Source organism: Canis aureus, chromosome 16, assembly GCF_053574225.1.
Source record: "Canis aureus isolate CA01 chromosome 16, VMU_Caureus_v.1.0, whole genome shotgun sequence".
NCBI lineage: Eukaryota > Metazoa > Chordata > Mammalia > Carnivora > Canidae > Canis > Canis aureus.
The window spans coordinates 6921525-6948146 of NC_135626.1; the positions used below are offsets into that span (position 1 = coordinate 6921525).

Here is a 26622-nt window from a genome sequence, read left to right on the forward strand (position 1 = left end):
AGAATCAGGCCTCCTCTGAGGCCCGCAAGCTCTCGGAGAAATGGAAATCCTAGGGCGGGGTGGGGGTGTCGTGAAAGCCCAGGAAGGAGGGTGCAAGGGCGTCATCCCAGGCAGGGAAGCCTCATCCAGTGCCCAGGGAAGGGGAGTTGAAGCGTTGCCCCCATCCCATCCCCCGCAGGGTTTCTCCAAACCGCCTAGATCTGTGACCTTTCTTCTGGAGGCAGGGCACCCCTGCCTGTGAGTTGCATGCAAATCCTCCCCATCCACTACCCTCCTGGCCCTAAATCCCCACCGCCGGCCCCCAGCCCAGCACCCCGCTACCTATCCTTTCTGCGGGGCGCCTGGGTGTGGATTCCGTGGCTGTTTCCTCACTGGCCAGGAGGTGGCGATAAAGACCTGGATCTTGGGCTTGGCGAGAGGTTGGGGCCCGGCCGCTTGGACACAGGGGAGGACAGGAGGCTTCAACTTTGCCCGGGAGGCCAGTGCAGCGGTCAGATCAACCCACCTGGTCCTTTGCCACCACTCGATGTGATTTTGAACACTGCCCATGCCTCCTCCCCCCACCACTAGGAAAGCAACATCTGGTACCCACCCACCCACCCACCCAGGATGCTTGCCCTCCAGGGACCAGATGGTGTGAACCTGGCCTGGGGAATGCAATGCGGAAGACAAAGGTTTGTCCACTCCTTTGGAGTCTGGACACCCTCATCCCATGGTGGAGGTCAGCAAGTGGCCTTTGGTTCCAGTCAAAGATGGAAGCTGGCGGGGCCTCAGGGCAGGTGTCTGTTTCAGGTGTGGGTTGATCTGGGTTGACAGAGGCTTGGTCCCAGGTTTGAAGTGTGTGTGGAAGGCCTCTTGCCTTCCAGAAGAGGGGTTCACCTGGAACAAGCCCTGGCCCCATGAGGATGCCTTGCCCCCACCCCTCAGCCTCATCTCAGCCATGACTTTGTCCTCTCCTTCTCCTAGGTCCAGGAGCCTTGGAGCCCAGCAACTTGTAGGGTGAGACATAGCAGGTCCCAGCCACTTGAAATGCATGTTTATTTGTGGGGCAAGAGAGGCCTCTCCTCACCCCCTGGCCCGTGTCCACACATGGGCTGGAGCTCCAGTAGCCATTCACCCAGGAGCCTGCTGTGACTTCGTGGAGGGCAGGAGCAGCCGGTAGCCCTTAGGGCGGCCTCGCTTCAGGATTGTGTGCAGCACCAAGCTGGGCAGGAAGGATTCCTAGAGAGACAAGGAGGACTGACTGGACGCTCCAGGGGCCTCTGGGCAGGAGATCCCAGGGGGATTCTATACCCCCAGTCCAAAGGGGTGGGCACTGGAGTCAGCCCCAACGTACAGATGAGGAAACAAATGCAAAAAGCCCCCAGCACCTGCAAGTATGGAGCTGGGAATCTGAACCCAGCTCAGCTCGAGACCCCAGCCCTCAGCCACATGCAGGGAGGCTTCACTCGGTACCCCAGCCACCCCCTGGGCAGGAGTGCTCTGGGTGGTTGGCTGCCAGCAGGTGCTCACCAGCTTCTGGCTCCAGGAGCAGGGCGATTTGCCCACTGGCTCCAGAGTGTGGTCGGTGTCCAGCAAGGTTTTGAGGTCACCTTGCTGCCTCTGTGTGCTGGCCCTGGGGATGAAGGGCAGGCTGTTCATGAAGGCATCCTCAGACAGGTGACTCTGTGGCTCCTGGGTGGGCCTGGGGAGGGTGGGGACAGGAGCCTGTGAGTTGCATGGACTCTGAGTTCCAGGTCCACCCATGGCTGGCAGGGCCCTCAAGGGCCCCGACCCTTAGCCTGCCCGCCACTGGGTGGGGTAGTCGACAGGGTGAGGAGAGGGCGCCCTGGCAATGCGTAGGAGTCCTGTCCCCTTCCCCGAAGCCTCACAGGCCGGGGCACTCCCAGCAGAACAACGAGACGCTGGCCATGGCCTCCTCCTGGGCCCTGGGGCTTAGGGCTTTGGGCAAACTCTCCAGCCATCTCCCGACACTCCCGGACACCTGTTCTGATGTCGATGATCGGGTGGCTATCCCATTCTCGATGTTGCTCTGCCGGACTGGAGGAGAGAGGGCTCCAGTGAGATCTCTACCTGGCGGGGCTCTGGCACCCCCACTCTCCCCTCCTCCCTCTCTGGCAGGCAAGGCTGGGCAGAACCCTGTCTCCATGGCAACCCGAGGCTCCCCAGTGCCGTCTGGCTGCCTCCAGAGAAGGCTTAGGTTTTAAAACTATCTTGCGTGACTGTTTCTGCCTTTATGACCCAAACTGTGCCCCCACACACACCATACCCCCTCCTGCTGCAGCCCCAGATGGGCCTTCTTTCCCATAATGGGAAGGCCAGTCACGCCACCGTGGAAACCCAGAGACAATGCCGAGCCTCCTGCAGGGGTGGAAGGGCTGAGAGTCTTTCTTGCCCAATAGCTGCCCTTCTGGCTGGTCAGGGACCCCAAATTCCCCAATGGCTGCCTCAGGATGGAAAGGGCTGGGAAGCAGTCAGCTGGGCCCCGCTCTGGTGCCCTGGGACGTGACCACAGCTCCCGTGGCCACGGCGGACAAAGAAGCTTCTCCTGTGTCAGCTAACTGCCATTGGCCTGAAACTTTCTCCAGTGTTTGTCTGGGGACACTCTGGCTTCTCTTCTCGGCCGCCGTGTCACCTGCTCTCTGGGCTTTGGCTTCCCCATTAAACAAGAAGTTAGACAAAACTGCAGCTTTTATTTCCAACTTCCTATGACCTTAAGGGGCCTGGGTAGGGTCCCTCCTGAGTCAGTGAAGGTCCTGGATTTTAGGGCTTTACCCACAGCTAGGCTTTGGAGCAGCCGTTTCCTGAAACTGCACACAGGAGGTGGTCAATAAATAGATGGAAGCTCTTGGAGGCCCTGGGGCTGCTATATCCTGAGAAGTGAAGAGGCCGGGCTGATGGAGAAAGGGGTGGGAGGAGGATTGGTAAAGGTTATACCAGAGCAAGGACACGGATTCTTCCCATCTGCCTCTTGACACCCTTTTCAGAAAACACTGAAAACCGTGCCAAAGCAGACACCATCACATCCATTCCCAAATTGTTGAGAGCAAACTTCTATTCCCAAACCCAGGTCTGGTGGTTCCTAGCTTCTTTTCTGGCCTTCCCCAGAGAGAAGATTGGATCTTCTAGACCTTTCTGGGCAACTCCTCAGCCAGCCAGCCTCTCTGGGCAACTCCTCAGCCAGGTCTTCTAGACCTTTCTGGGCAATACCTTCATGGATATGGGCAGAAGGTGCTTTAAGTGCCTTTGCCACCTTCTTCAGCCCCTGTAAGCCATGGAAGGGGCCAGACAGGGGTCGGGAGGCCATGGGTGCCACCTGTTCCAAGGTGGGCAGATATGGCACTTCCTGAGAACCCCTGGCAGCAAGAAGTCCTGCAGCGGTGACCAAGCCTGGGTAGCCATTGTTTCCTGCACTGTGGCTGCTCTCTGGTGCCACCCATATTCAGACACCTCTGCAGGACCTCAGACACTCTACTCGGTCTTCGAGGTCCTCCTGACACTCTCTGGAGAAGCCTTCTCGGCAGCGTCAGTGGATTCCTGGCCTTTGCAGGCCGGCCCTTACTCCCAGGGCCATAGCCTCTGCTCTCTGGGCTCCAAGCTGGAACTTTCTGGAGTCCTGGCGCTCCCCATCCTGTCTGCCTACCTGCACAGTTGCGCTCCCAGTAGCGGAGTGCTGTGTCCCGCAGGGTTTCATCAGCAAATCGCACTCGGAAGGGGCAAAACCGCCTGCACCGCCCTGAGCCTTCCCCTGAGGAGCTGTGGGTGAGCACAGTCTTGAGCTTAGGAGCCTGTATATTGTGGGACCTGCTGGGAGAGGTGAGAAGGGCAAGGGAGGGCCAGGGTCGGAGCCCCCAGCCCCACATTCCACCCCAACAGCACACATCCACTCAACCAGAGCTCGCTGTGTATCCTGACAACCACAATACCTGGCCTTTTCAGGGAACGCTTTGCCTGCCAAGGAGGTGGATCAGGCCTGTCACATGCATCAGCCCACCAAACCCACACAGCTCTGGGAAGTATGATTATTCTCCCCATTTTGCAGATGAGTAAACTGTGGCACAGAGATGTTTTACAACTTGCCCAAGGTCATGCAGCTCGTAAAAGGTAGAGCCAAGATTTTTTGTTATTTTTTTTTATTTATTTATGATAGTCACAGAGAGAGAGAGAGAGAGAGAGGCAGAGACACGGGCAGAGGGAGAAGCAGGCTCCATGCACTGGGAGGCCAATGTGGGATTCGATCCCGGGTCTCCAGGATCGCGCCCTGGGCCAAAGGCAGGCGCCAAACCACTGCGCCACCCAGGGATCCCGATTTTTTGTTATTTTTGAGCCAAGATCTGAATCTTAGTTCCAGAGCCGGCATGCTTATATATCAAGCAATTCAGCAGAGAGAAGAAAGAGAGGAAGTTGAGAGTCAAGTCATCCTGGGTTTCCAGCCTAACTCTTTGAAGCATCAGTTTCTTTATCTGTAAAATGGGGCTCATCATTGTGCCCACCACATGGGGTGGTGAGATGAAACGGATGGCAAAGCACTCCACCTGGATGTGTGGTGCCCAGAGTAATCATTTCTAACTTCTAATTGCTCTTTTTTTTTTTTTTAAGGTTTTACTTTATTTATTCATGAGAGACACAGAGAAAGAGGCAGAGACATAGGCAGAGGGAGAAGCAGGATCCCTGCAGGGAACCCGATGTGGGAGTTGATCCCAGGACCTCGGGTTCGCGACCTGAGCCGAAGGCAGACGCTCAACCACTGAGCCACCCAGGTGCCCCTCAAACTGTTTTTATAATCATTAGTCTCAGTTATGCCCTTTCTCAGGCACATGAGCTTGGGCAGACCACAATCAGGTCTCCATTTTGCAGTTTTCCTCTTTAAATTATGTATTATATATTGTAGAGCAATATAATAATAGCCTCCTTCTAAGAGTTTGGAAAGTATCAAATAACTTATGGGAGGCGTCTAGTACAAGGCCTGGCATGGGGCCTGCACTCAATAAAGGGCATTCTGTTGTTGTTACATTTATTAATTTTAGCCTCAAGGGCAAGCCTGCAGGAGGGCCTGCTTGATCCATCTGTGGCTCTGTTATTCAGAAATGTCACGTTCCACCTTAAGGACACACATATTGATGTATCTACATCCATTTATTTGACTACTTCTTTTTTTTAATTTTTTTTTAATTTATTTATGATAGTCACACAGAGAGAGAGAGAGAGAGAGAGGCAGAGACACAGGCAGAGGGAGAAGCAGGCTCCATGCAGGGAGCCCGACGTGGGACTCGATCCCGGGTCTCCAGGATCGCGCCCTGGGCCAAAGGCAGGCGCTAAACCGCTGCGCCACCCAGGGATCCCCCTGACTACTTCTTTATGTCTGTGTGGACACGTAAAGGATGCTTTCATCAGCCCACTAAAGAGCCAGGCAGACAGGAGACGGCTACAGGTGTTGGGACCTACTTAGTGATCCGATAGTTGCCTGCTTATCAAGGCCCAGTCTGTGCTAGCCTCAGGGCCAGACCCAGGTGCATCCTGGCTTTGCCCAGAGGACTGAAGTCTCAGCTTCTCCTGTCAAAGGCTTCTGGAGCCCATTCCAGGGCACCCCAGTGTCCCCTGTAGGGCCTACCAGACAATCTCACACACCATGAAGTGCTCAAGTATTAGCTCTTAAATGTGAAACACTGTGATTATGTCCATCCCTGCTGTTTGTCATATTTGAGATAATGAGTTCCATACTTGTACTTATTATGTCTTAGGAGAAGTAGTGTGTTTCTTTGGGGTGATTGATTTAAAGTTCCTGGGTTGGCAAATGTGTTTCACTTCTGGCACCTATTCTGATCCACTGGTAGCGTCTGCCTGGAACACTGTGTCAGGAAGGGTTTGAGGCCCAGTGGGGGAAAAATGCTGGGGTCAAATAATACTGTCAGCCATGGGTCCAAAAGGAGAAGGGATGGCATGTATGTAGTGCATTTACTTTCCTTGCTCTTTAAACTCATGGGCAATGCTCTTCACCTTTCACCTCTGTTTAAGCCTGTTTATGCTGGAGGAGGTTTTTTTTTTTTTTTTTTTTCCTACATTCTTTTCCTCCATTAGAGCTATGGCATTGAGATCCAGGTAAGCTATACTGCCCAGGCTCTTCTACCTCCATTCCTTATCTTATTTCCCCCAACATTTGACACGTAGCAAAACCTAATAAAAGCTAGAGGAAGAAATGGACGAATTGATGGTGGGATGAGTAAAAGGATGGAAGATTAGGTGGGTGGATGGATGGATGGACTCATGAATGAGTTAATGAAAAGGTCTGAATAGGACTGGATGTTAGAGGGATGGGTAGATGTATGGATAAGTGGATGAATGCTTCTGTATATGGGTATGTGGACTCGTAGATGGCTTCATGACAAGATTATAGATGGACAGTACCCTGGATTTACAAGTGCATGGAAGGATTTGTAGGTGACTAATCATTGGATTCAGGGATGGATAGAACCGTAGAGTTTGTGGATAGAAAGATGACTGGCTAGATGGATGAATGGATGGATAGATGGATGGATGGGTGCGTGGGTGGAGAGAGATTCATGGATGCATTGTATAACACCTGGTTCGCAGAGAAGCTGTATGCAAAGATGGATAGGTGAATGGGAGCAGGAATATCTGAATGGATTCATGGATGGATTATGAATATGTTGGTAGAGGCCTGATGAATAAATGGGTGGATGGATTCATAGATGTTGATGGATAATCCTTGGATAGGTTGGGAGGAGACCTGCTCTGGGATAGATCTCTGGGTGGATGCATGGACGGATTATGGATTTGGCAGAAGACCTGATTCGTGGATGGACACATAGATGGATGTATAGGTGGACAGATAGGTAAATTCATGGGCAAAAGACAATAGGAAAGAAAAGAAGGAATGCTCCTTTTCCCCACCCCCTACCGCCAGGCTCCTGTAACTCACTGGTTGCCTTTCTTGAGGGTGAATTGTGAACGATCTTTCCTCAGGGTCCCCGCGGCAGGTATCTGATGGAGCAAAATCTTCTTAAGACTATCCTGGAAGTACGATGACTGGCCCCTTGAAGATAAACAAGCCACACCTGGCATGAGTGGTCAGGGTCCTCCCCACCTTCGGATCATTGTCAGCAACCCTGTCCCCATCAGCAGGTAATGGATACTTACCTCAGGTCTGGAAGGAAAGAACAGTGGGGACACTGGGGAGAATTGTGGCATTGCTCTGACACACTCCTTTTGGGTCGTGATGCTGAGGATGCTAGCCAGGAGGAGGTGGAGATAGCCATGAGCCTTTGCTTGGGGACGGTCCTTACGAGGCTCTCCCTAGTTATATGGCCTTGGGCCTCGGTTTCCTCAACTGTACAAAAGGGGCAATGGGGGACACCTGGGTAGCTCAGCGGTTGAGTGTCTGCCTTTGGCTCCGGGCGTGATCCCGGGATCCGGGATGGAGTCCCACATCGGGCTCCCTGCATGGAGCCTGCTTCTCCCTCTGCCTGTGTCTCTGTCTCTCTCTCATTGTCTCTCATGAATAAATAAATAAAATCTTAAAAAAAAAGGGGGGGGCAATGGGAGACCCGCCCTCCAGGGGTGGTCGGCAGGACTTCGGCGGGCGGACTCCGCTAGCAGTAGTAGCTCCATTCGCTCCGGAAATGACTCCGCCCCGCCCCCGCCCCGCCCCGCCCCCGCCCCGCCCCCGGGGCCGACCCGGGCGGGGCCTCACCCGGCGGCGGCCCTGCGCGCTCTGCCCGCCGCTGGTGCAGGAACTCGCGGACCCTGCTGGGGAGGAGCTCTCCTAGGAGACCGCGCAGCGAATCCGGGGCCTCCCAGGCCGCGCCCCGCCAGGGATCCTCGCTCTCCCCCGGCCTGGCGCGCGGGGGCGCGGGTTCCCGGGGCGCCCTGGCCAGGAGCGGGGGCGGCAGCAGGAGTGACCTCAGCTTTGTCCGGTTCTGCGCCGCCCGCTGGGCCGCGGTGGGCAGGGCTGGCAGGCGCAGCGAGGGGCTCCTGACGCCCACGCCCATCTCCGGGTACGAGGACCCGCTCGGCCACCACCCGCCGCCGCCTACCCCCGAGGCCCTCCAGCTGTCGGGGACCCCCGCGCCCGAGACCTTGCGGAGCTGCGGCAGGGGCAGGCTGGGCAGCAGCGGGCCTCCCCTTCCGCGAGCGCGGTCGCCGGGGAGCCCCTTGAACGCCATCTGCTGGGCCCCGGGGTTGGGGAGACGCCTGGGCATTGTCTGGCCCTGCGCTCAGCTCAGGGCATCCTCACGCCAGGGGGGGGGGGGGCGGGGGGTGCCGTATGAAGTGGAGAGGAGGGCATAGGCCAGCCACCAAGCCATAGTGCCCGGGGTGGGGAGGGACTTGTGGTTAGGGGGTAACGCCACTGTCTCTCTTCTGGCCGCCAGTGGCTTCAGGCCAGAGCTTGCCCAGCCTCTGTTTCCTCACCTGCAAAATGGTCACGTCAGAGTACATGCCTTTCTGAGTTGCTGTGACGTTTAGGTGAGTGAGCACGTGTAAATGGCATAGAATAGTGCCAGGCACTTTGTGCATGCTCAATTAAAGCTAGCTGCTACTATTGTTGTTATAATTACTTTAAAATTGTTATTTAGGATTTCGTCTCAGTTCCACTACTTATTAGCTTTGCAACCTTGGACAAGCCAATTGATTCACTTCTCTCATGCCTTTATCTGTAGAATGGGGATAACAGAGCACCTGCTCCTCTGTGACTAAGCACACTGGAGTGTTCAAGGTCTATTATGCTATCTATTAGCACTCCACCGGGAATTAGGAAACCTGGAACCAGGTTTGAAAGGAGACACCTGCCTAGCAGTTGCCCAGTCCTGCTGGGCCGTTAGGGCCCCTTGGGCGGAGAGCTTGTTGAGAGTACAGATGCCTCAGATTCTGATTCAATAGGTTTGGAGCCAAGATACATATTTTTTCTTTAAGATTTTATTTTTAAGTAATCTCTACCTCCAATGTGGGGCTCGAACTCACAACCCAGAGATCAAGAGTCACAAGCTCTACTGGCTGAGCCAGCCAGGCGCTCCAAGACACATATTTTTAACAAACTTGCCCTTTGGGAGACAGAGTCCTACACTTGCTCCCAGCTTTTGACACGGGGGGGGGGGGGGGTGTCTTAGAGCCTGCTGCCTCCCTACCACACTCTCCTCCCAGATTGTTATCTCTGAGCTGGCTCCTGGTGTTACACTTACCTTAGTGGGGCTTCTAGTGGGTCCAGAGAAGGTCCCTTGAGTTTAGAGCCCCCTAATCGGTGGGCTGGTCCTTGGGAGATCCCATCTTCCCAGCCTGGTCTCTCTGCTGCACCCTCCCTGCTGCCTCAAGGGCCTGTTCAGGGTCATTGTGATCTGCCCCTCACCCAAGGCCATGTGAGGAACAGTGGGCTTTTGGGCCTGAAGACAGAAGGTGGGGCTTTGTGCTCAGGAAGCCAAGGCTATATTCACAAGGGAGTTGGTGGAACTCCTGACCAGGGCAGCCAGGCCCAAGCCAGGGGCAGAGGGCTCAGGGTTCCACTTCCCTCTCTGGATCTGGGAGGCCCAGGTGGGTCAAGTTTGAGCTGGGCAGCTCTGGAAGTACAATTTCAACCAGAATCCTGGGCAGTAAGAATATAGTAGGCCTGGAAATGAAGAGCACCAATTTCAGATCCAGGCTCTGCTTCTGTTTGCTGTGTAATGCTGGAAAGTCTGTCTGTTCTCAGGGCTCCATAGTAAAACAGACTGTTGGGCCCCATCTGTGACTCTTGACTAGGAAGGGCAGGGGAGAAGCTTATTCTGTGAAACATGAGTGGGGGAGGATTGTTTGGACCAGCAATTTCACTGGAATGATATCATTTTACAATTTTGTAAGTCAGCCTGGAGGAGGCATCATAGCTGATGTATTCCCATTTTCTGCAAATACTCAATGGGATGGAAGGGCATACCTCCTCAGGAAATTGGAATATTGAGTGGGGAAGGTGAACCTTTTTTATATTTATTCTAAGAGCACATGAGTTTTTAGAAAATGGATGAGGAGCACCTCACTAACTAGATGATTTCTAAAGAGCCCTCCAGCCCTTGGCATGCTGCAAACATTTCTTGACCAACTACTGTGTGCAAGGCTTGGGAATTCAGTGATGCAAGAGGCTTTGAGGTTGGAGCTGTCCAGATCTGGAAAGGCCTCAGAGACCAGGTGTAGGGAAGGGACTTTCTCATCCATTGACAGGAAAAAAAAAAAAAAAAAAAGGTGGGGGTGGATTTTTAGGCACCCCTAAAAGAGCCGGGCTCAGAGCTGCCCCCAAAGGAAAATTATAGATGCACCTAGCATTTGAGATTGCTTAGGATTTATCCCCTTCTCTTTAACATATGGAAAATGAAGCTTAGGACAGGGGCCCAGGTCAGGGAAACCAAGTCTGACCTGGAGTACTCTGGAGAGGATGCCATATAATATATACATAAACGGATTTGGAGGACTCCACAGCAGTCAGCAGCTCCCCCTCCCATAGCTTTCACTTCGTTAAACACTTTTTAAAAAAGATTTTATTGATTTATTTGTGAGAGAGTGAATGTGTGTGAGAAAAAGCATGAACAGGGGGAAGGGGAAGAGGGAGAAGCAGACTCCCTACTAAGCAGGAAGCAGGAAGCCGGATGTGGGACTCAATCCTAGGACCCTGTTATGACCTGAGCAAAGGCAGACGGTTAACCAACTAAACCACCCAGGTGTGCGAGCAAACACACTTTTAAAGAACCTCCTGTGTGCAAAGCCCAGAGGAAGGCACTGTAAATCTAAGACCAGAGCATCAGTTTGGGAAAAATGAACTAATGATAAATACTATTTACTGAGAGCCCCCTGCAGGCACAGGGCTGAAGGTTGGACCTGGGCTATCCTACACATTGAACACTGGCAGAAGAGGAGACTGAGGCTTGGAGAGGTTCACAAGGCCTACCCACCTGCAAACTCACATTCCATCAAGGTTGTTTCAGGGACTCCTCCAAAATTTCTATATATGGGAGGAGCCTATGGGAGGGCAGGTTTTTTGGAATGGAAACTTCAAGAACTAGTTCTGTGTATTTGGGCTAACAGCCCCTTGGCACTGTCAAGGATATCTTCCTTTCTTTCTCTGTTCTTTCCTTCTTTCCTTCCTTCCTTTGATCTGTATGTTTTTATTTTTTATTTTTAAAAAAGATTTTATTTATTTATCCATGAGAGACACAGAGAGAGAGAGGCAGAGACACGGGCAGAGGGAGAAGCAGGCTCCATGCCGGGAGCCCGATGGGGGACTAGTCCTGGGACTCCAGGATCACGCCCTGGGCCAAAGGCAAGCGCTAAACAGCGGAGCCACCCAGGGATCCCCATGCATATTTTTTTTTTTTTTAAACAATTTTTTTTATTTATTTATGATAGGCACACAGAGAGAGAGAGGAGAGAGGCAGAGACACAGGCAGAGGGAGAAGCAGGCTCCACGCACCGGGAGCCTGACGTGGGATTCGATCCCGGGTCTCCAGGATCACGCCCTGGGCCAAAGGCAGGCGCCAAACCGCTGCGCCACCCAGGGATCCCGCATATTTTTTTTAATGCAAATTATTACGGGTGCAATTTGGGTAATAAGGCACCTCCTCCCCCCCACCCCGCCTCTTTTTACCCAGTGGAAACCTACAGAACGTTCGCTTTCAAAAGTCCAGCCTTCAGCCTCTAACCGCACTGGTGCGCGTGCTGGAGGCAGGAGAGGCGCGGCGCGGAGGCTCCAGGCCCGAGAGGTCCTGCACGGACCCAGAAGTCAACTGAGGTCAGCAGCCCGCGGGGCGGGGCGAACCGGCCGCGGGGCGGGGCGAACCGGCCGGGGGGCGGGGCTAGCGGCGGCCCCGCCCCGGGCTCCCGGAAGTGACGTGTGGGGACAAAGGCAGCGCGCGCCGCGAGGTGTCGCGTTTGTCCGCGGTCTGTCGGAGCTGGTGGTGGGCTTGTGGGGTCTTCGCCGCCGCCGCCGCCGCCGTCTTCCGCATCCTCTTTCCCGTCCTCTTCTCCCGGGTCCCGGGAGCCCCCGCCCGGGGTGAGTAGCGCGCGGCGGAGCGGGGAGCCGTGGCCGCCGGGGGAGGGGAGGCCCCGGTCCCCAACTGCCTCGGCGCCCTGAGGCCCCGGCTCGTCACGTGACCCGGCGCGAGCTGCCCGAGCCCCACGTGCGGGCTCCGGGGTGGTCGGACCTGGGCCACCGGTGGCGGCGGGTGGGGGAGGAAGGTCGAGGCGGCCGGACCCTGGACGGGGCACTCCCCCGGGGGTGCGTCCGGGGACCGTAGCTAGGCCCTTTCCCATCTGAGCCTCAGTTTCCCCTGTGAGAAACGGGGATTAAGGAGAGCACGCACTCGGAGGGGAGGTGTCAGGATTCAGTAAAATGCTCAGGTCAGAGCCGGGCACAGTAGTGCCCGTTGCATGGGAGTCGCTATCGTATTTCACCTTGGACCCAGCTCCCGTTCCAGCTCCCCACTGGTGCCACTCAGAAGGCAGCTCCCCGCGAGAGCCCTTGGAGCCAAGGTCAGCCTGTTTGCCCAGGGGCTGCCAGATGGAACCAGAGGCCCAGGCTCTGCTGCCCATCAACAGCGGGATCTCTCTGGGATAGAAACAGCCGGTGTCAGAGGCCCTGGCAGTGGGGCGGGTCGGTCTTGTACAAGGTCTGAATGTGTAGAATGATGGCCCAGAGAGAGAGGATGATCCCCTGGGGGATGGGGCCCTTGACTGTGTTAGGGGTCTGAATTCCCTCCTTCGCTGTTCTTGGTTTCCTGTGTGTGTCTGTGTTAAGGCACAACACCCCTTTAGTGGAATGGCTTTCTGTGGGTCAGCTGGGGCCTGGGGGAGGGTTGGAGGTACATGCGGAATGCGTTGGTGGGGCCCAGAAGCCATAGGGTCACAGAGGTAGCATCTCCAGAATCTCTGCACTGTTTCTGTGCTGGAACAGATGGGAAGCTCACTCCCCTCCCCTGCAGGTTTGCAGAGCTGTTTGTCTGCTGGACCGACCCCCCAGCATAACAGTAGTGATCCCTTAGGTGTTGCCAGCACTCTACAGTTCATAGGGCACATCACTGCATTTTTCCCATTTGATCTCTACAATTGGCAGAGAGAATTGATGAGAATTTCATTTGACAGAGATTTCTGAACTTGAGATAATATGTACCTGCCACTGTACAGATCACTGGATGCTTTCACACCGACCTGTGACGATTGTCACAGCGTTTCTGTAAAGTCAACATTGCTGTTTCCATTTTATAGATAAACTTAACTGAAGTTAGGTGTCTTATCTGAGATTAGACAGCCAGAGAAAAGCAGAGCCAGGATTCAGATGTGGTTCATTTGACTCTACCAGAGCCTTAGTTTGGTTTCAAACACCCCATCTCTCCTCCTCCGTCTCGCCTTTTTTCGTCTTGTTTACTTCCTCCTTCCCTTTCTTTTTCATAGAGCACCTTGCCATTCCCATATGTCCAGCTGCTGTCACAGATCCAGGGAGAACAGGCCCTGTCCAGTAGGCTGCAAGAGGGAGGAAGTAATGTCAAGCAGGCTCTTGCCTCCTGTTGCTTCCAGGTTTTTTCTTAGAGGCTGGTAAATGAGGAGGATGTGATGCCTCCCCAAAGCACTGATGGTGACAGTTCAAACACCATTTTTTTCCATGGACCCTGGGAGAAGTAGTAGCTGGGGCGGCTGCCTAAACACCTTGGAGGGAAAGAGGAGGTGGCTGCATGACCATGAATGATGGACAACACGTTCTACCTGCTGAAGAGCATAGTCCACTGTGAACAAAAGGCTTCTCTTCCCATCCAAGCTAGCTGAGGATGCACACAAAGCCAGATTGTGTCCAGGCCTTTTCCCACCCCTGCAGCCACATAGCTCCTCACCACAACCTGGGCAGAGTAAAGGAGGACTTACTGCTATTTGACTGACAACCCCACTGTTCCCTTGGACTCCTAGGGTCCTCTTTCCCACTCTGATCTGGACACTGGGAGATAAAGTGTAGACAGGGCCCCAAGGAGTCATGTTTACTAATTAATCAGCTGTTGGAACAAATGTCAAAATTATACTTGCCATTTCCCATCCTGGATGTTCCTCCCCTGGCTTGTTCCTAGAATCTGCCTGTAAGTGGAGTTCTTGTAAATTAGATTATTCAGAGGACCTTGACATTTAAAGAAATCATGTTGTAAGGCTTTTGGTAAAGCAAAAAATTACATTGTCGGTAATGCTTTCAATGTTACCAGTTTTGAATGGTTGGATTTTTATAAGACTTTTTCAGAAGTGGAGAATGTAACCACAGAAAGCTCATTCTTTGAATCCTTCAACAATTAGCAAACCCCCACCTTGTATCAGGTGCTGGGCTAATGGGGTATGAGGTCCTGTCCCTGTCCCCAAGAAGCTTGCTTCCTTGGAAGGGAAGGCAGACAGGCAAAGAGAGTACAGCCAGGTGAGTGGGCCCACATTTATTCTGTTCATTTAGTGGGGATTGAATTTTTTGTTGAATGCCTGTATGCTACATGGGATACGAGAGAAATAACAGTGATGCATCTCAGGATATTGCCACTGTTTTTCTAAGGAGCTCCCAGGCTGGTGGAGACAGATATGAAGACAAAACCAGCAGTTTGCCAAGACTGGCGGGCAGTGATGGGGACGGAGTTGGTGTTGCCGAGCTCCCGTCTGAGTGCTGAGTAGGAGCTCTGCTGGCATGCTGTGGAAGAGCTGGCTTTGATGCCATCTGTCCTGGGTAATGGTGGAGAGGCTGTGACATGGTGGCTGTGGGTCCTGTTGATGGGGGCTGGGCAGCCCCAGACTGAGCTTTGTGGTGACATTCAGGCTGGTGGCCCTCTTTCCTGTCAGCTGTCCGGGAAGTACAGTGATCTTCATTCTACCACAGCTGGCATTTCTGGGTGTCGGCAGGTTTCTAGTTCTCTGGCTTACCATGTGACTCAGGGCTGGAGCGGAAGTTCATTCCTGTTGAGCTGTGTGCCACTTTCTCTCTAGGGGGTGGAGGAATAGCCTCGGGTGCTAGGACACTGGTGTGGGACATGGCGGTGAGCCAGGGTGAGGGGATGCTATATTTAGAACCAGGGCCCCCCAGCCTGTTACCCCAAAGGGCTCTTCGAGTGACACAGTAGTTGGAACTTGCCTTCACTGCAGTCCCAGACTCTTGTACCTGAACGAAGAAGCTAGAGCATCAATCTGAGAGCTGATTCAAGAATCTGAAGGGGCACAAAAAAAAAAAAAAAGAATCTGAAGGGGATTGAAGGACTCTCCACACAGCAGAAGGGCTCCAGAGGACGGAAACAGTGACAATCACAGATCTAAGAACTGGACCTGCTAGGGCATGTGGATGCTGTCGCTTTTCTTCTGATTCCTTAGAGGGCTAGTGTGTGGCCTTGTCCCTGAGGAACATACAAATTCAGGAAGAAGCCAGGGGTTGGGGAGGAGGACCCTCCCCTGATGCCCCTACTGGCTAGCTGGGTTCCCTAGAAAGGGCTGACCTGATGGAAGCAAGATTGCACCAGTGAGGAGCATTCCTGAGTTGTTGGGTGGAATTGGGCCTGCCGCTTCTGGAAGGCTCCTTGTCTTCTAGGACAGGTTCAGAGTACAGTTGTGCATTGGGGACTAGTAACAAACATGGCCAATGAAAATTCTGTCCTTCTAGTCAGAATGTATTGAGGGCTGTATGCTTGTCCTTAGGGCACTTTTCTGTTTCCCATCTGATTACTTCTCTTGAAACTCTTAAAGCATTCGTGCATCCTCGGGGTTTTTTACTTGTTTTTGAACACTATTCTGGGGTTCCACATGAAGCTTTCTGTGTTAACCCCATCTTCCAGGAGTCCTGTGACCCGTGCACTGAGGGACTCCTGTGGGCTCAGTGCTGGGGACACAGTGGTGAAAAGGCAAGGTCATGCCTCTGGAGCTTCCATCCCACTGGAGGCTAGACAGTAAGTAAACAGTGTAATATAGAAATATACATTCTGATGGCAGGAAAATGTGGGGATTGGATCGAGGTGTTGGAGGAAGCCACTCTCGCTGGGCTGCTCCTGGAGGGCCTTTGGGGATGTGACCCCTGAGCTGAGAGCCTGTGATGGGAATGTGCCCCTGTTGCTATCTTCCTACAGCGCTGCTGCTCCTTATCCCAACTGCCAGGGTGGCTCCTGCTGTTCCCACTCTGCCAGTTGGTCCCACCCAAGCTTATATCCCAGCATACCTTGGGCCCTTCAGAAACTCTTAGCTCATTGGTTTTCCATTACCAACAGGCTAGACCCATGGCCCCCAGCCTGTTGCTGGAGCCTCTTGTACCCAGGACCAGTCTGCCCATCTAAGCTCATCTCCCCATAATAACCCTCTTCCTCTGCATTCCAGTCAGCCCAGGCCATCACAACAGTCTTGTGGATGACACACGTGCCCTGCCCCCTCTGTGTCTCTTTGTGCTGCCCTCCCCCCCCCCCCCCCCCCCCCCCAGCATTACTTGTCTTCCAGGGACTAGCTCAGGTTGCCTTCTCTCAGCCGCTCCCCTGTCTGCCATTTGGAAAGGAATCCTCCATTCTTTAAGTTTCCATAGTACTTTTGGCTCAGTGCAGACCCATTTTGATGCATGCAGATGCCTCAGGGTAGAGATCTGACCCTTCTGTCCCTCCCTGGCATGAGTGGCTGGGCTGGCTGGGTGTGGAGCTGCCAAACCCTCCCCTCTCCCAGGCCCAGGCTCTTGCTTTGTCATTGCCTCTCCACCTGTTCTGACAAACACCCTCTTGTTGCATCTGCTCTCACTCTCGCCCTGGAGTCCACACAGCTTGTCAACTGAGTTCCAGAAACACATCTCTTGTCACTTCCCTGCTTGACTCTCGAGTAGTTTAAGCTCCCTGCTCTTTAGCGAGGAGTCTAATCTACAGATGTGCTCCCCTGACTATGTATTTCCAGTTGCAGGGGCTCTCTATGTGCTTTTCATGCCTTTCTTCCCGGAGCAGGCTTGCCTGGTTGGCTTAGTGAACCCTTCCTCATCCTTAGTTTTAGCTGATGGTCGTCACTCCTCAGGGAAGCACTTCCTCTGGGGTGTGTTGTGCTTATGTCTTGTACTTGTCTGCAGCCCTGCACAGTTGCCATTGTGTGCATGGAGCTATAGAGAGTCCTGGCACCTTAACAAAGGACCAGACCCCACAGTGAGCTTCATTCTGTGCTCTAGAGTGAGAGGGGAGGCATGCAGACTCCCCAGACCCCTCCCACAATCAGCTGGAACATCCACTGTGGAAGGTGGGGTTCCCTGCTTCACTTTCCTCAAGTGTAGACTGGGGGTTCTCGATACCCTAGAGTTAGAAGCCATCGGGTCAGGTGTCATGTATAGTAAGGAAAGGACTAGAAGCCCAGGACTCTGGGTCTTCTCCTCTGATACAGAGGTAACTTTGCAAAATGTCTTGAATACGAGAGACAGCACTGTCATCCAAGGAATAGCAGTTTTGGGGACACTGGACATCTCTCTGCATTGGACAGGGTTGCATGACCAGTGAAGCGTGGGGTGAGACTGGGGCCCTTGACTTGGCTGATTTGCTTTTTTTTGTTGTTCAGGAGGCACTGCTGCTGGGTTTGGTGCCCGAGCTGACTCGGTTGGTGACAGCATGACAAGTGAGGTGATAGAAGATGAGAAACAGTTCTATTCAAAGGCCAAGACGTACTGGAAGGAAGTCCCGCCCACAGTGGACGGCATGCTCGGGGGGTATGGCCACATCTCCAGCATCGACATCAGCAGCTCCCGGAAGTTCCTGCAGAGGTTTTTGAGGGTAGGCAGGTCTGGTGTGCTGTCCAGGAGCAGAGGATGTGGCCCTGGTGGCCCTCCCTGTTCTGCACGGGGCGCCACTTTTCACACGGATCACCGCAGGGTTTTTGGTTATCTGTTGGCGTCGACCACCCAGGCCTCGAAGGCTGGGGCGGGGGCAGCATGTGACTGGGGCCTCTGTCTCAGGGTTGTCAGATGGGAGCTGGTCACTGTGCGAGGGTTTCCGGCACCAGCACGGAGTCTCACTTTAACCGTTCCGTTTTGTCTGGATTGAATCATTCACTCTCTTGCCATGTTTGCGGGCTGTTGGGCTGTGGGTGCTGGCTGTTCTGCTGAAGGCCGGCTCCTAGTTGTTCACCTGCCCTGCCCTCCTCTGTGCCAGGCTGGCGTGTGCCCAGCTGTGGCCTCCCCTGGTGAGCGTCAGAGGCTGGTGCTTGCTCCTCATTCTCTGCTCCTCTCTGCCCACTTTCCGTCTTCCATTCTTTCACTGCTTAAATTTTTTCCATCCTGTTGTTTTAACGGGGCTCTGGGAGTGAGAGGAGATCAATGCGCCTATTCAAATTACCCATCTTTAAGTGGAAGTCGGCTTTTTAGACAGGTGGCCCAGGACAGGCACAAGGTGTGCTCCTGCCCACTGGCGACCCCACAGCCTACATGCCTGGTCCTACTGGAGTGACCTGGGAGCGTGGGAGGAACAGCCCTTCCTAGGGACAGGGTCCCTCGGGCTTTTTGAGCCTTCCTTACGGAGTCTGTGCCTTCTCTGCTTCTTAGGAAGGCCCAAACAAGACGGGCACCTCCTGTGCCCTGGACTGCGGAGCCGGCATAGGCAGGATCACCAAGAGGCTGCTGCTGCCGCTCTTTGGAGTGGTAGACATGGTGGACGTGACAGAAGATTTTCTGGTTAAAGCCAAGACGTATCTGGGGGAAGAGGGCAAGAGGGTGAGGAACTACTTCTGCTGCGGCCTCCAGGACTTCAGCCCCGAGCCAAACTCCTACGATGTCATCTGGATCCAGTGGGTGATAGGTGAGCTTTCCCCAGCCCTCTCCACCTTCCACACACCTCCTGCCACAGAGGTGGTCCCCCCGGAGTCCTGGAAGCCACCGCCCCAGGGCACCTGCAGCAGGCAAGATGGCAGGGGTTTCTCTAGTCTTCCCAGGGCTCGCCACGACTGTGGAAGGCACTCCCTTAAAGTACACCTTCCATGTTTTATCAGTACCTTTTATGACCCTTTTGGGTGCAGTTTTTTTTTTTTTTTTTTGTTAAAGATTTATTCATGAGAGACACAGAGAGGTAGAAACATAGGCAGAGGGAGAAACAGGCTTGCTGCAGGGAGCCCAATGTGGGACTGGTCCCAGAACTCTAGGATCATGCCCCAAGCTGGAGGCAGACACTCAACCGCTGAGCCACCCAGGCATCCCTGGGTGCAGTTTTTTGGTGAAAAAGTGGAAATGAACAATAACTTACTGCATTCAAAGAACTTGGAAATGAGTTTTTATAAGTAAATGTTTTTTATTAAAGGAAATATTGAAGCCTTGGCTGCTCCTGCTGTTCACAGTGAGTAAGCCGTGCTTTACCGTCCATCCTGCACCTACTTAGCCTAGCAGCACACCCAAGGCACTCTTCCTGGGCTGCTGACTTGGCAGCAGGTGCGGGGGGGGAGAGGGAGGGAGGGCACCGTACCAGCATTTGGCCACCCACTTCATACTCCATAACAGATACCACAGCCCTGCTGGGGACACACTGGGTCTGGCCCTATATTTTGTGGTCCCTAAAAGCCTATCTGGAGGTGTTTTTCTTGTTTTGTTTTTTTGCCTGTCTGGAGTTCTAATTAGGGAAGGGAACAGTTTGGTATGTTCCCCTAATCCAGGCCTCAAAGCAGGGGGATTGGCATGGAGCGTAGGTGTCAGGCAGGGCCCAGAAGTCGTCCACTCAGGGTGAAATCCCAGCTGTGTACTTTGTGACTGCTCTCTGGTGAGTGGCTTCTGAGCCAGCTTCCTCTTACATGGAATGGGATTTGGTAAGCTTCTCTGGACTGCTGAGAGCCAGGGAGGCCCTGTGTGTTTAGACAGCTCAGTAAGGCAGTGAGAGGAGGCGGAGAGCCATGTATGGCCAGTGACATATACGTGCTTGGCACCACTCCCTCCCTAGTGACCCCAGCCTCTGTTGTCCCCAGGCCACCTGACTGATCAGCACCTGGCTGAGTTCCTGCGGCGCTGCAAGCAGGGCCTACGCCCCAATGGCATCATTGTCATCAAAGACAACATGGCCCAGGAGGGTGTGATCCTGGATGACGTGGACAGCAGTGTGTGCCGGGACCTCGAGGTGGTCCACAGGATCGTCCGCAGTGCAGGCCTCAGCCTCCTAGCCCAGGAGCGCCAGGAGAACCTCCCCGATGAGATCTACCACGTCTACAGCTTAGCCCTGAGATGAGCGGGGGCTGGCAGGAAAAAGGGACCAGTGTGGGGTGGGGACTGGCAGCCGGGCAAGACCCAGAGGCTCCATGACGATGGTTTGGGAGTGTTGAGCAAGACCGCTAAATATACCTGTCTGCCGTCCATCACTAGACTCTTTTTCAAAAGACATAATGGGACCCAGTGAGGAAGGGTGCCCCTGAACGGAGCAGTGAGGCTGGAGCCTGGCTCTGCTGCTTCTCTGGGCAGTGCAGACTCGCGTGACTTCAGGGCCCCTGGTGCTCCCCACTGGGAATACAGTGATCCCATCAGAAGTGGAGATTCCCTGGATCTCCCTTGTACCACCTGGCCTTCCAGCTGTAGGCCTGGCTGCCTTAAGAGGAAGAGAACTCTCGGTCATAGAGGACTTTTTTCCCTTGGGGGGAGGAGAGGAGCCGGGCCTGGAGCTGGCACTGTCACCCTGTTGCTACGGCGAGCCTGGGCAGGCCTGCTACCTCCTGCAGCTGCTGGGGATGTTTGCTTTCTGAGGCCTGTGTGGTGATGGAGCCCTGGTGTCCCTAATGTGATCGTTACAAGTCTGCAGCCTCACTCCTGGCTGGGCCTGGCAGCTCCTCCTCGGTGAGCATTTTCAGTCAGAAAATAAAAGGGTGAATCCTGTAATGGGAAGGCCCTAGCCAGTGTGGAGTGGTACTCTTTTTTAACTGGGACAGCAGTGCTGTGTTAATTGTCCCCACCAGATGCTGCCGTCCCCTAGTGCTTCTCACCTCTTAATGGCTGCAGTGGGAGCCTTTATCTGAGGCTGGGGAAGGGTGAGGGGCCAAAATGTCACCTTGAAGGCCAAGAGAAATGTTTTACTTTATAATGTATCTTTAGTTGCCTCAGCTTGCTTCCCTAGCATTTACACAATTCATAAGGGCCCATGTGCCTGGGACTCGGCTTTGTGAGGGCTCGGCCTGGGCAGTACAGTCAGCTTTCAGCAGTGTAGCTTTCTTCATCAGATGGACCCCTCACAAAATTGTGAGACATTTTGGAAAGGACTGTCTCTGGTCATGCAGAATTGCTTTTAGCAGAAGACATGGTCTCCCAAGGTCCCAGGTTTGGCACAGACAGCTGCCACCAGAGTCCAGTCCCGTGCCTTGGTGGCTGGGCCGTGGGTGACCTGGTCCCAGAACGGCCAAAGGTGGCAGGGGTCAGCTCAGCTTTCTCCCTAGCCCACCAAAAGCACTTCTGTATGTGACATAATCTAGCATGAGGAGAGGCTGGGAGTGAAGGGCCTTGCAGGGTTGTCCCCCACAAGCCTACCATGCTTCCTTCTGGCTTTAGTTGGGCCCCGTGCAAGACAGACCAGCCTCCTACAGTTCTCAGGAGGACAGAGACTCAAAGCTACCCTGCCTGATGCTCCCTGCAGACGAGGTGTACACTTGTCCCAAATCTACACCCTGTCCCTTTTCCCAATGTGGTTGAGACTTGGGGGTTCTGGCAGACAGAAGGGGGGGCAGTCCCCCTGGAAGACAGAGTTTTTTTCCCACAGGAATGACCGCAGCTGCTGGGCTCCACCTGTGTTCTTGGTACACAGTTAGGATCAAGTCTCCTCTCCCAACCTGTACCTTCCGGAAGATGGCCAGAAGGTTCTCCCCTAAGGCTGCCACAGGTACCAAAATCCACCAGCAGGCTGAGCTGCCCAGACCCTGCACCCTTCCATCCGGGAGTGGTCAGATGTCCTCTTCAACGGTACCACTATGCTCACTGAGGAGGTACCATTTCAGCCTGTCAGGCAGAGGTAGGGCTTTGACCTTCGCATCCACAGGCCAGGGCTGAAGATAGAGCCGGATGTAAACCCGACATAGGTGCTTGAGGGATGGAGGATAGCTCTCCAGCTGCCTCAAGGAGAAGTGAAGGGCCTGGATCTTCTCTGCTAGACTGCCCACAGGATGGATATCGAAGTTTTCAGGCAGCTGGAGTTTCTGGGAATTCGTCACCATGAGATCTAGGACGGTCTCAGCTTTGCGCAGGAGGTCCACGTGGCTCTCATCTTCAGCACAGCCTGGGTGGGAACAGAGCCTCTCAAAGATGATGTGGAAGCCAGACCAGCAGGATGCACCATGGAGGGAACAGTTATAGGCAGCTCCAGACTCCAGCAGGAAGCGCAGGAGAGGGAAATGCAGTTTGAAGCTCTTGAGGCAGATGTGTGTGAGGGACTCGTGGGCTGGGCACTCGCTGGGGTCAGCCCCATGGGCCAGGAGCAGCTGTGTGACTTGGAAGCAGAAGCGGCTGATCATCTGGGCCTCTTCTTTGTCCCCTCCCACCGTCTCACCAAGCAGGAAGATGATGCAGGTGAACACAGTGTCCCCGTCTTTGGTGGTAGCCTTCACATCTGCCCCTACAAGAGCCAGTCAGGAAAAGAGAAAACAGGAGAAGGTCTTAAATCCCTGCAAAGTAATGCTTCATGTTTAATGGTGGGAAGAAAGAGAAGGGCCTGGGAACAGCCTGTGGACCAGCCTCACCTCCTTCCAGTAAGAGCCGGATATTCTCAGTATTATAGATCTGCACCCCGTCACTGCTGGCCAAAGCATGGAGCAGAGCAGTCTTTCCTATGGAAGGAAGAGAATGAGGAGTGTGGACCAGGAAACCAAGGTCAGGACCACCCCTCAGGTGCAGGGGACACCACAGGATGAGAAAGTGGACTTTGTTTTGTCCTCAAGGATTTTAAGTAATCTTTACACCCAACATGGGGCTTGAACTCACAACTCTTGAGATCAAGAGTCACATACTCTACCAACTGAGCCAGCTGGGCACCCCCAGAAAGCAAACTTTAAAAAGGACCAACTTCTCAGCCAAGGTGGAGGGTGATCGGTTTCTAGTCATTCCCTTTCCACCAACACAGAACCAAGAGCAGAGTGGCCAGAAGACGTGGGATATTTCTGGACACGCAGATGCTGCTACCTGAGACCCGGGCTTAGTCTCTGCCAAGAAGTGCTAACTCTGCCTCAGAATCTGACCACATGCATGCCCTACTTCCTCCTGCAGACAGACCTCAAGGGGCTGGCGTGGGGCCAATGGCTGCACCACTTCCTGAAAGCTTCTGCAGGTCAGCAAAATGCAGCAAAATCTAGCCTGCACACCTAGCCACTGTCCTGGGGTGCTCTGGCTTTCCCTCGCAAAGCACCCGGTGCCAGGTGCCCTGCTTTCCTGTGGGAGGCACCCACCATGCTTATCAGCCGCGTTGACGTCTGCTCCAAGATCCAGGAGGCGCTGCAGGCAGGGCAGGCGCTCGGGCTCCTCACTGGCCAGGTCCAAGGGGCTGCTCTCATGGATCTGAGCCAAGAAAGCATAGCTGAATGGGCCTGGGGGCCTGTGAGGCTGCCCATAGCCCCCCACTCACCACATCCCTGCTTCAGAGCAGGCTGGACCCAGCCCTTACCCGGTCCCTCCGGTTAATGTCGGCCCCGTGGCGCACCAGCAGCTCCACCATGTCCGGCTGGTTTCGCAGGACGGCGATATGCAGGGCCGTGTAGTAAGTGACAGGGTCTGCAGGCACAGACACAGCTCGTCTAAGTCCTATCGGCCCCAGCCCTCTTTCCTGAGGAGACCCAGGCTTCTGTCACCATGAGGGGTCAGGACAGAGCCATCCTCATCAGGTGCCAGCGCACAGGCTCTGGAGTCAGACCTAGGTCAGGATCCTGGGGGCATCCTAGTGGGCGCAGCACCTCACCTGTCTGGGCTTTAGTCTCTTCTGTAAAATGGAACTGTAAGGGGGCCTCTTCTCAGGCTGCTAGGAGAAGCACCCGGAGTGACAGCTTCTGAAGCCTGGTAGTAACAGCCACATCCTCGAAGCCAGTCTCCAAATGACTGACTTCCTAACAGGCCCCGTGCCCCTCAGCTCCTCAGCCCTCCAGGAGCCTAGCACCCTCTGAGCCTGTCCTCAGACGGGGAGGGGAGGCGTGCCTGGCCATGTGCTGTGTCGGCTCAAAGACCAACTCAGTCGCAAGTCAGCCCTGTATGTCTCCTGGCTGACCCTGCCCACCCTGGTAAGAAGGCCAGAGAAGTAAACTGGCTCCATCCCCATCCCCTGGCCCTCTGGGCTAGAAGCTAACCCAGCCCTGTCGTGATTTACACCCAGTGTCACTTCCGTGTTTTTCCCTCTCCTGTGGCATGAACAAAAATGCGAGATGGCTCTGAATAAGTGGCAGAAAATTGCTCTCCCTGAGCTCTGGGCACAGTGCCAGCAACCACATTTTCATGTTAATGGAACCCAGGATTTAGCTGGGCAAGTGTGCTGATCAATCACATGGTGGAAGCAGCAACCAACTCGCCCTTGAAGCAGAGGTGGTAAGAACCATCTGAAAGCCCACAGGGGGATGGGGTTCCTTAGTCACCACCCATGGAAGAAATAAGGAAAGTGGCTCCCAGGAGAACAGGAGAAGCAGTGCCTGAAGGCTTGGCTCCCCACCCAAGGCAGAGCCCCACTTAAGCCACCTATCCACCCCACCCCCAGCCCCTCTGGGCTCCAGCTGACCTTCAAAGTTGAGGTTGGCCCCATTGCGCAGGAGAACGTCGGCGGCCCGGGTCAGTCCCAGCTCGGCCATCTTCAGCAGGGCATTGCTCACACCTTCCTGGTAAAATGGAGAGTGCGCCTTTCTCTCCAGCAGCTCGGTGAGAACAAGGATTCGGCTCTCCTCGCTGGCAACATAACTGGGCCTGGGGCAGGAGAGAGGTGGACCAGGTTGGGGTGTGGGGGGGGGATGGCTGTAGGACTAGCTAGCCTGCACACCCTGTGGGTGGGTGGTCTGCTGTCATCACCCCCATCCCCCACCGCCAGGGAGGATCCTGGTTCTGCGAGGGCAGGAAGTCTCTTTGGAAAAAGGCCCGTGGTATAGCAAGCTGGATCTTTTAACTTCAGATGACTCCTTGCGTTTGCTAAGAACTGGGGCTGTCTCCAGCCTCCTCTCCAGTTGCCCAGACAGTCTGGTCCCTGGATTGAGTACAAAGATTCACAGCTATGGTGCTGGGCCTGAAGGGGAGCCTTTGCAGCCAGGTGCAAGAAGCAGACATTGGCACCCTTTCCCCTGACACTGACTGTCCCTGAGCTGCAGAGGAGGCCAGACCAGGCAACCCCCACAGCCAGGGCAGCCCAGGCCCTCCTGTGCTCACACTCAGATGTCTAACCCCCCAGGCCCCAGAAGGCTGAGTGCACACGTGGCCCTTCACACCCCAGCACCAACCCAACCTGTCTTCCAGCACTGACCTCCAAGAGCTGCTGTGGCTTTCTCCAGAAGCTCAGGCCTGCAGGCAGCTCCTTCACAGGCCACCACCTCTGGGTGAGGCCTCGCTTCCTCACCGATGCTCCCTACTCCCCTTAGCCTCACCCCTCTGGGACCCTTCAGTTGTCAGAATCAAAGTCCGACCCCCCACCTGGGCAGGATTCCGACTGTTTCCCCAGCCTGGGAGGATGCCCGGTGCTGGACGGATACACAGCAAAAATTCTGGTACTAGGAAAGGCCACACAGCAGGCCCTTTGCTGCCCCGCCCTCACCCTCACAGCAGCCTTAAAGTTAAGGAAACATCTCACACTGTTTTCAAAACAAGCCTCAAAGCCAACAGCAGCGAAGAAGCAAGCCTGCTTCCACCGAAGTCCCCAGGGAGACGCATGAAACCCACTGGGTTTGAAATCCGAAGGGATCCCAGAAACATGCCTGCTTCTCTCCGTTACACCGAACGGACACACACCCGACTAGGGACCGTCAGTCTCTCCCCTCTGAAGTATGAGCATCCCCGAGGCTGGGGGTTTCCTTTAGCTCACTGATGCATCCCCGAATACCTTTCCCACCTGCTCGTCTATGTAAGATGCAAACTCAGCTGCAGAATTCAGTTTCGCACGGCTCTCGGGTAAACACTGAGGCCCGCAGACTCCTCCCTGCTCCCTTGCAACTGGCAGGCAGGGCCGAGGGTGGGGCATCGAGGCGGAGGCCCCGCCGGCACCCCACCCTCCCGGCCTCCCTGCGCGGGCCTGGAGCACGCTCCACCCTGCAAGGGGCAAGACCTGGGCCAGGTGCAGGAGCTCAAAGCAACGCAACCCCGGCCTCCGCCCGCCTCTGCATCCGTACAGCGGGGACACAGCCACCCCCCCCCCGCCCCGCCACGCCTGTGGAGACCATTAAGGGGGGCAGCGCCGGGTCGGCCGCCGGCGGCAGGGAAGCTAGTTACCCGTCCAGGGGCTCCTGCCGCTCGGGGTCCTGGATCCCCAGGGAGCCCAGGATCGCGTCCACCAGCGGCTGGTACTCGAAGATGATCCTCCGGAAGCCGTGCAGGAACGGCATCGCGGCGGCCTCGGCGGCGGCAGGGCGGCCGCACCTTCCCCGGAGGCCGAGGGGCCGACAGGCGCGTCCCGGCGGCCGCGGGCTCCACTGGCTCCTGCGGGACCAGCCCCCGCGCCCCGCCGGCCCGCCGCCCGCCCCGCTGCTCCGCGG

The 26622-nt window shown here is 54.9% G+C and overlaps 3 protein-coding genes across 19 annotated transcripts; 1 reads left to right on the forward strand and 2 right to left on the reverse strand.

Annotated features, from left to right (window-relative positions):
• Positions 1-1014: 1014 nt before the first annotated feature.
• Positions 1015-8414, reverse strand: C16H9orf50 (chromosome 16 C9orf50 homolog). 10 transcript variants are annotated; one of them, XM_077851001.1, is made up of 7 exons: positions 7712-8407; positions 7159-7348; positions 6941-7054; positions 3644-3807; positions 1872-2040; positions 1513-1615; positions 1015-1221 (listed from the first exon to the last, which is right to left on the reverse strand). In XM_077851001.1, exons 1-7 carry the CDS (start codon positions 8217-8219, stop codon positions 1114-1116), a joined length of 1356 nt encoding a protein of 451 aa, XP_077707127.1. In that variant the 5' UTR covers positions 8220-8407; the 3' UTR covers positions 1015-1113. The 10 variants fall into 10 exon arrangements, with proteins under 10 accessions (XP_077707127.1, XP_077707125.1, XP_077707123.1 ...); XM_077850999.1 differs by having other exon boundaries at positions 1513-1684; positions 3644-3756; positions 7712-8405; XM_077850997.1 differs by having other exon boundaries at positions 1513-1684; positions 7712-8405.
• On the forward strand, positions 7993-20828 carry NTMT1 (N-terminal Xaa-Pro-Lys N-methyltransferase 1). 7 transcript variants are annotated; one of them, XM_077851012.1, is made up of 5 exons: positions 11863-12025; positions 14546-14713; positions 17536-17747; positions 18515-18767; positions 19918-20828. In XM_077851012.1, the coding sequence occupies exons 2-5, from the start codon at positions 14698-14700 to the stop codon at positions 20172-20174; spliced, it is 738 nt and encodes a 245-aa protein (XP_077707138.1). In that variant the 5' UTR covers positions 11863-12025; positions 14546-14697; the 3' UTR covers positions 20175-20828. The 7 variants fall into 7 exon arrangements, with proteins under 7 accessions (XP_077707140.1, XP_077707139.1, XP_077707142.1 ...); XM_077851014.1 differs by lacking the exons at positions 11863-12025; positions 14546-14713 and adding an exon at positions 7993-8015; XM_077851013.1 differs by lacking the exons at positions 11863-12025; positions 14546-14713 and adding an exon at positions 11625-11764.
• A 176-nt stretch (positions 20829-21004) lies between these two features.
• ASB6 (ankyrin repeat and SOCS box containing 6) lies at positions 21005-26594 on the reverse strand. Of its 2 annotated transcripts, none has more exons than XM_077851008.1 (6): positions 26360-26594; positions 24672-24853; positions 23577-23683; positions 23362-23470; positions 22660-22746; positions 21005-22535 (listed from the first exon to the last, which is right to left on the reverse strand). In XM_077851008.1, the coding sequence occupies exons 1-6, from the start codon at positions 26470-26472 to the stop codon at positions 21868-21870; spliced, it is 1266 nt and encodes a 421-aa protein (XP_077707134.1). In that variant the 5' UTR covers positions 26473-26594; the 3' UTR covers positions 21005-21867. The 2 variants fall into 2 exon arrangements, with proteins under 2 accessions (XP_077707134.1, XP_077707135.1); XM_077851009.1 differs by lacking the exon at positions 26360-26594 and adding an exon at positions 25983-26223.
• Between the last annotated feature and the right edge of the window lie 28 nt (positions 26595-26622).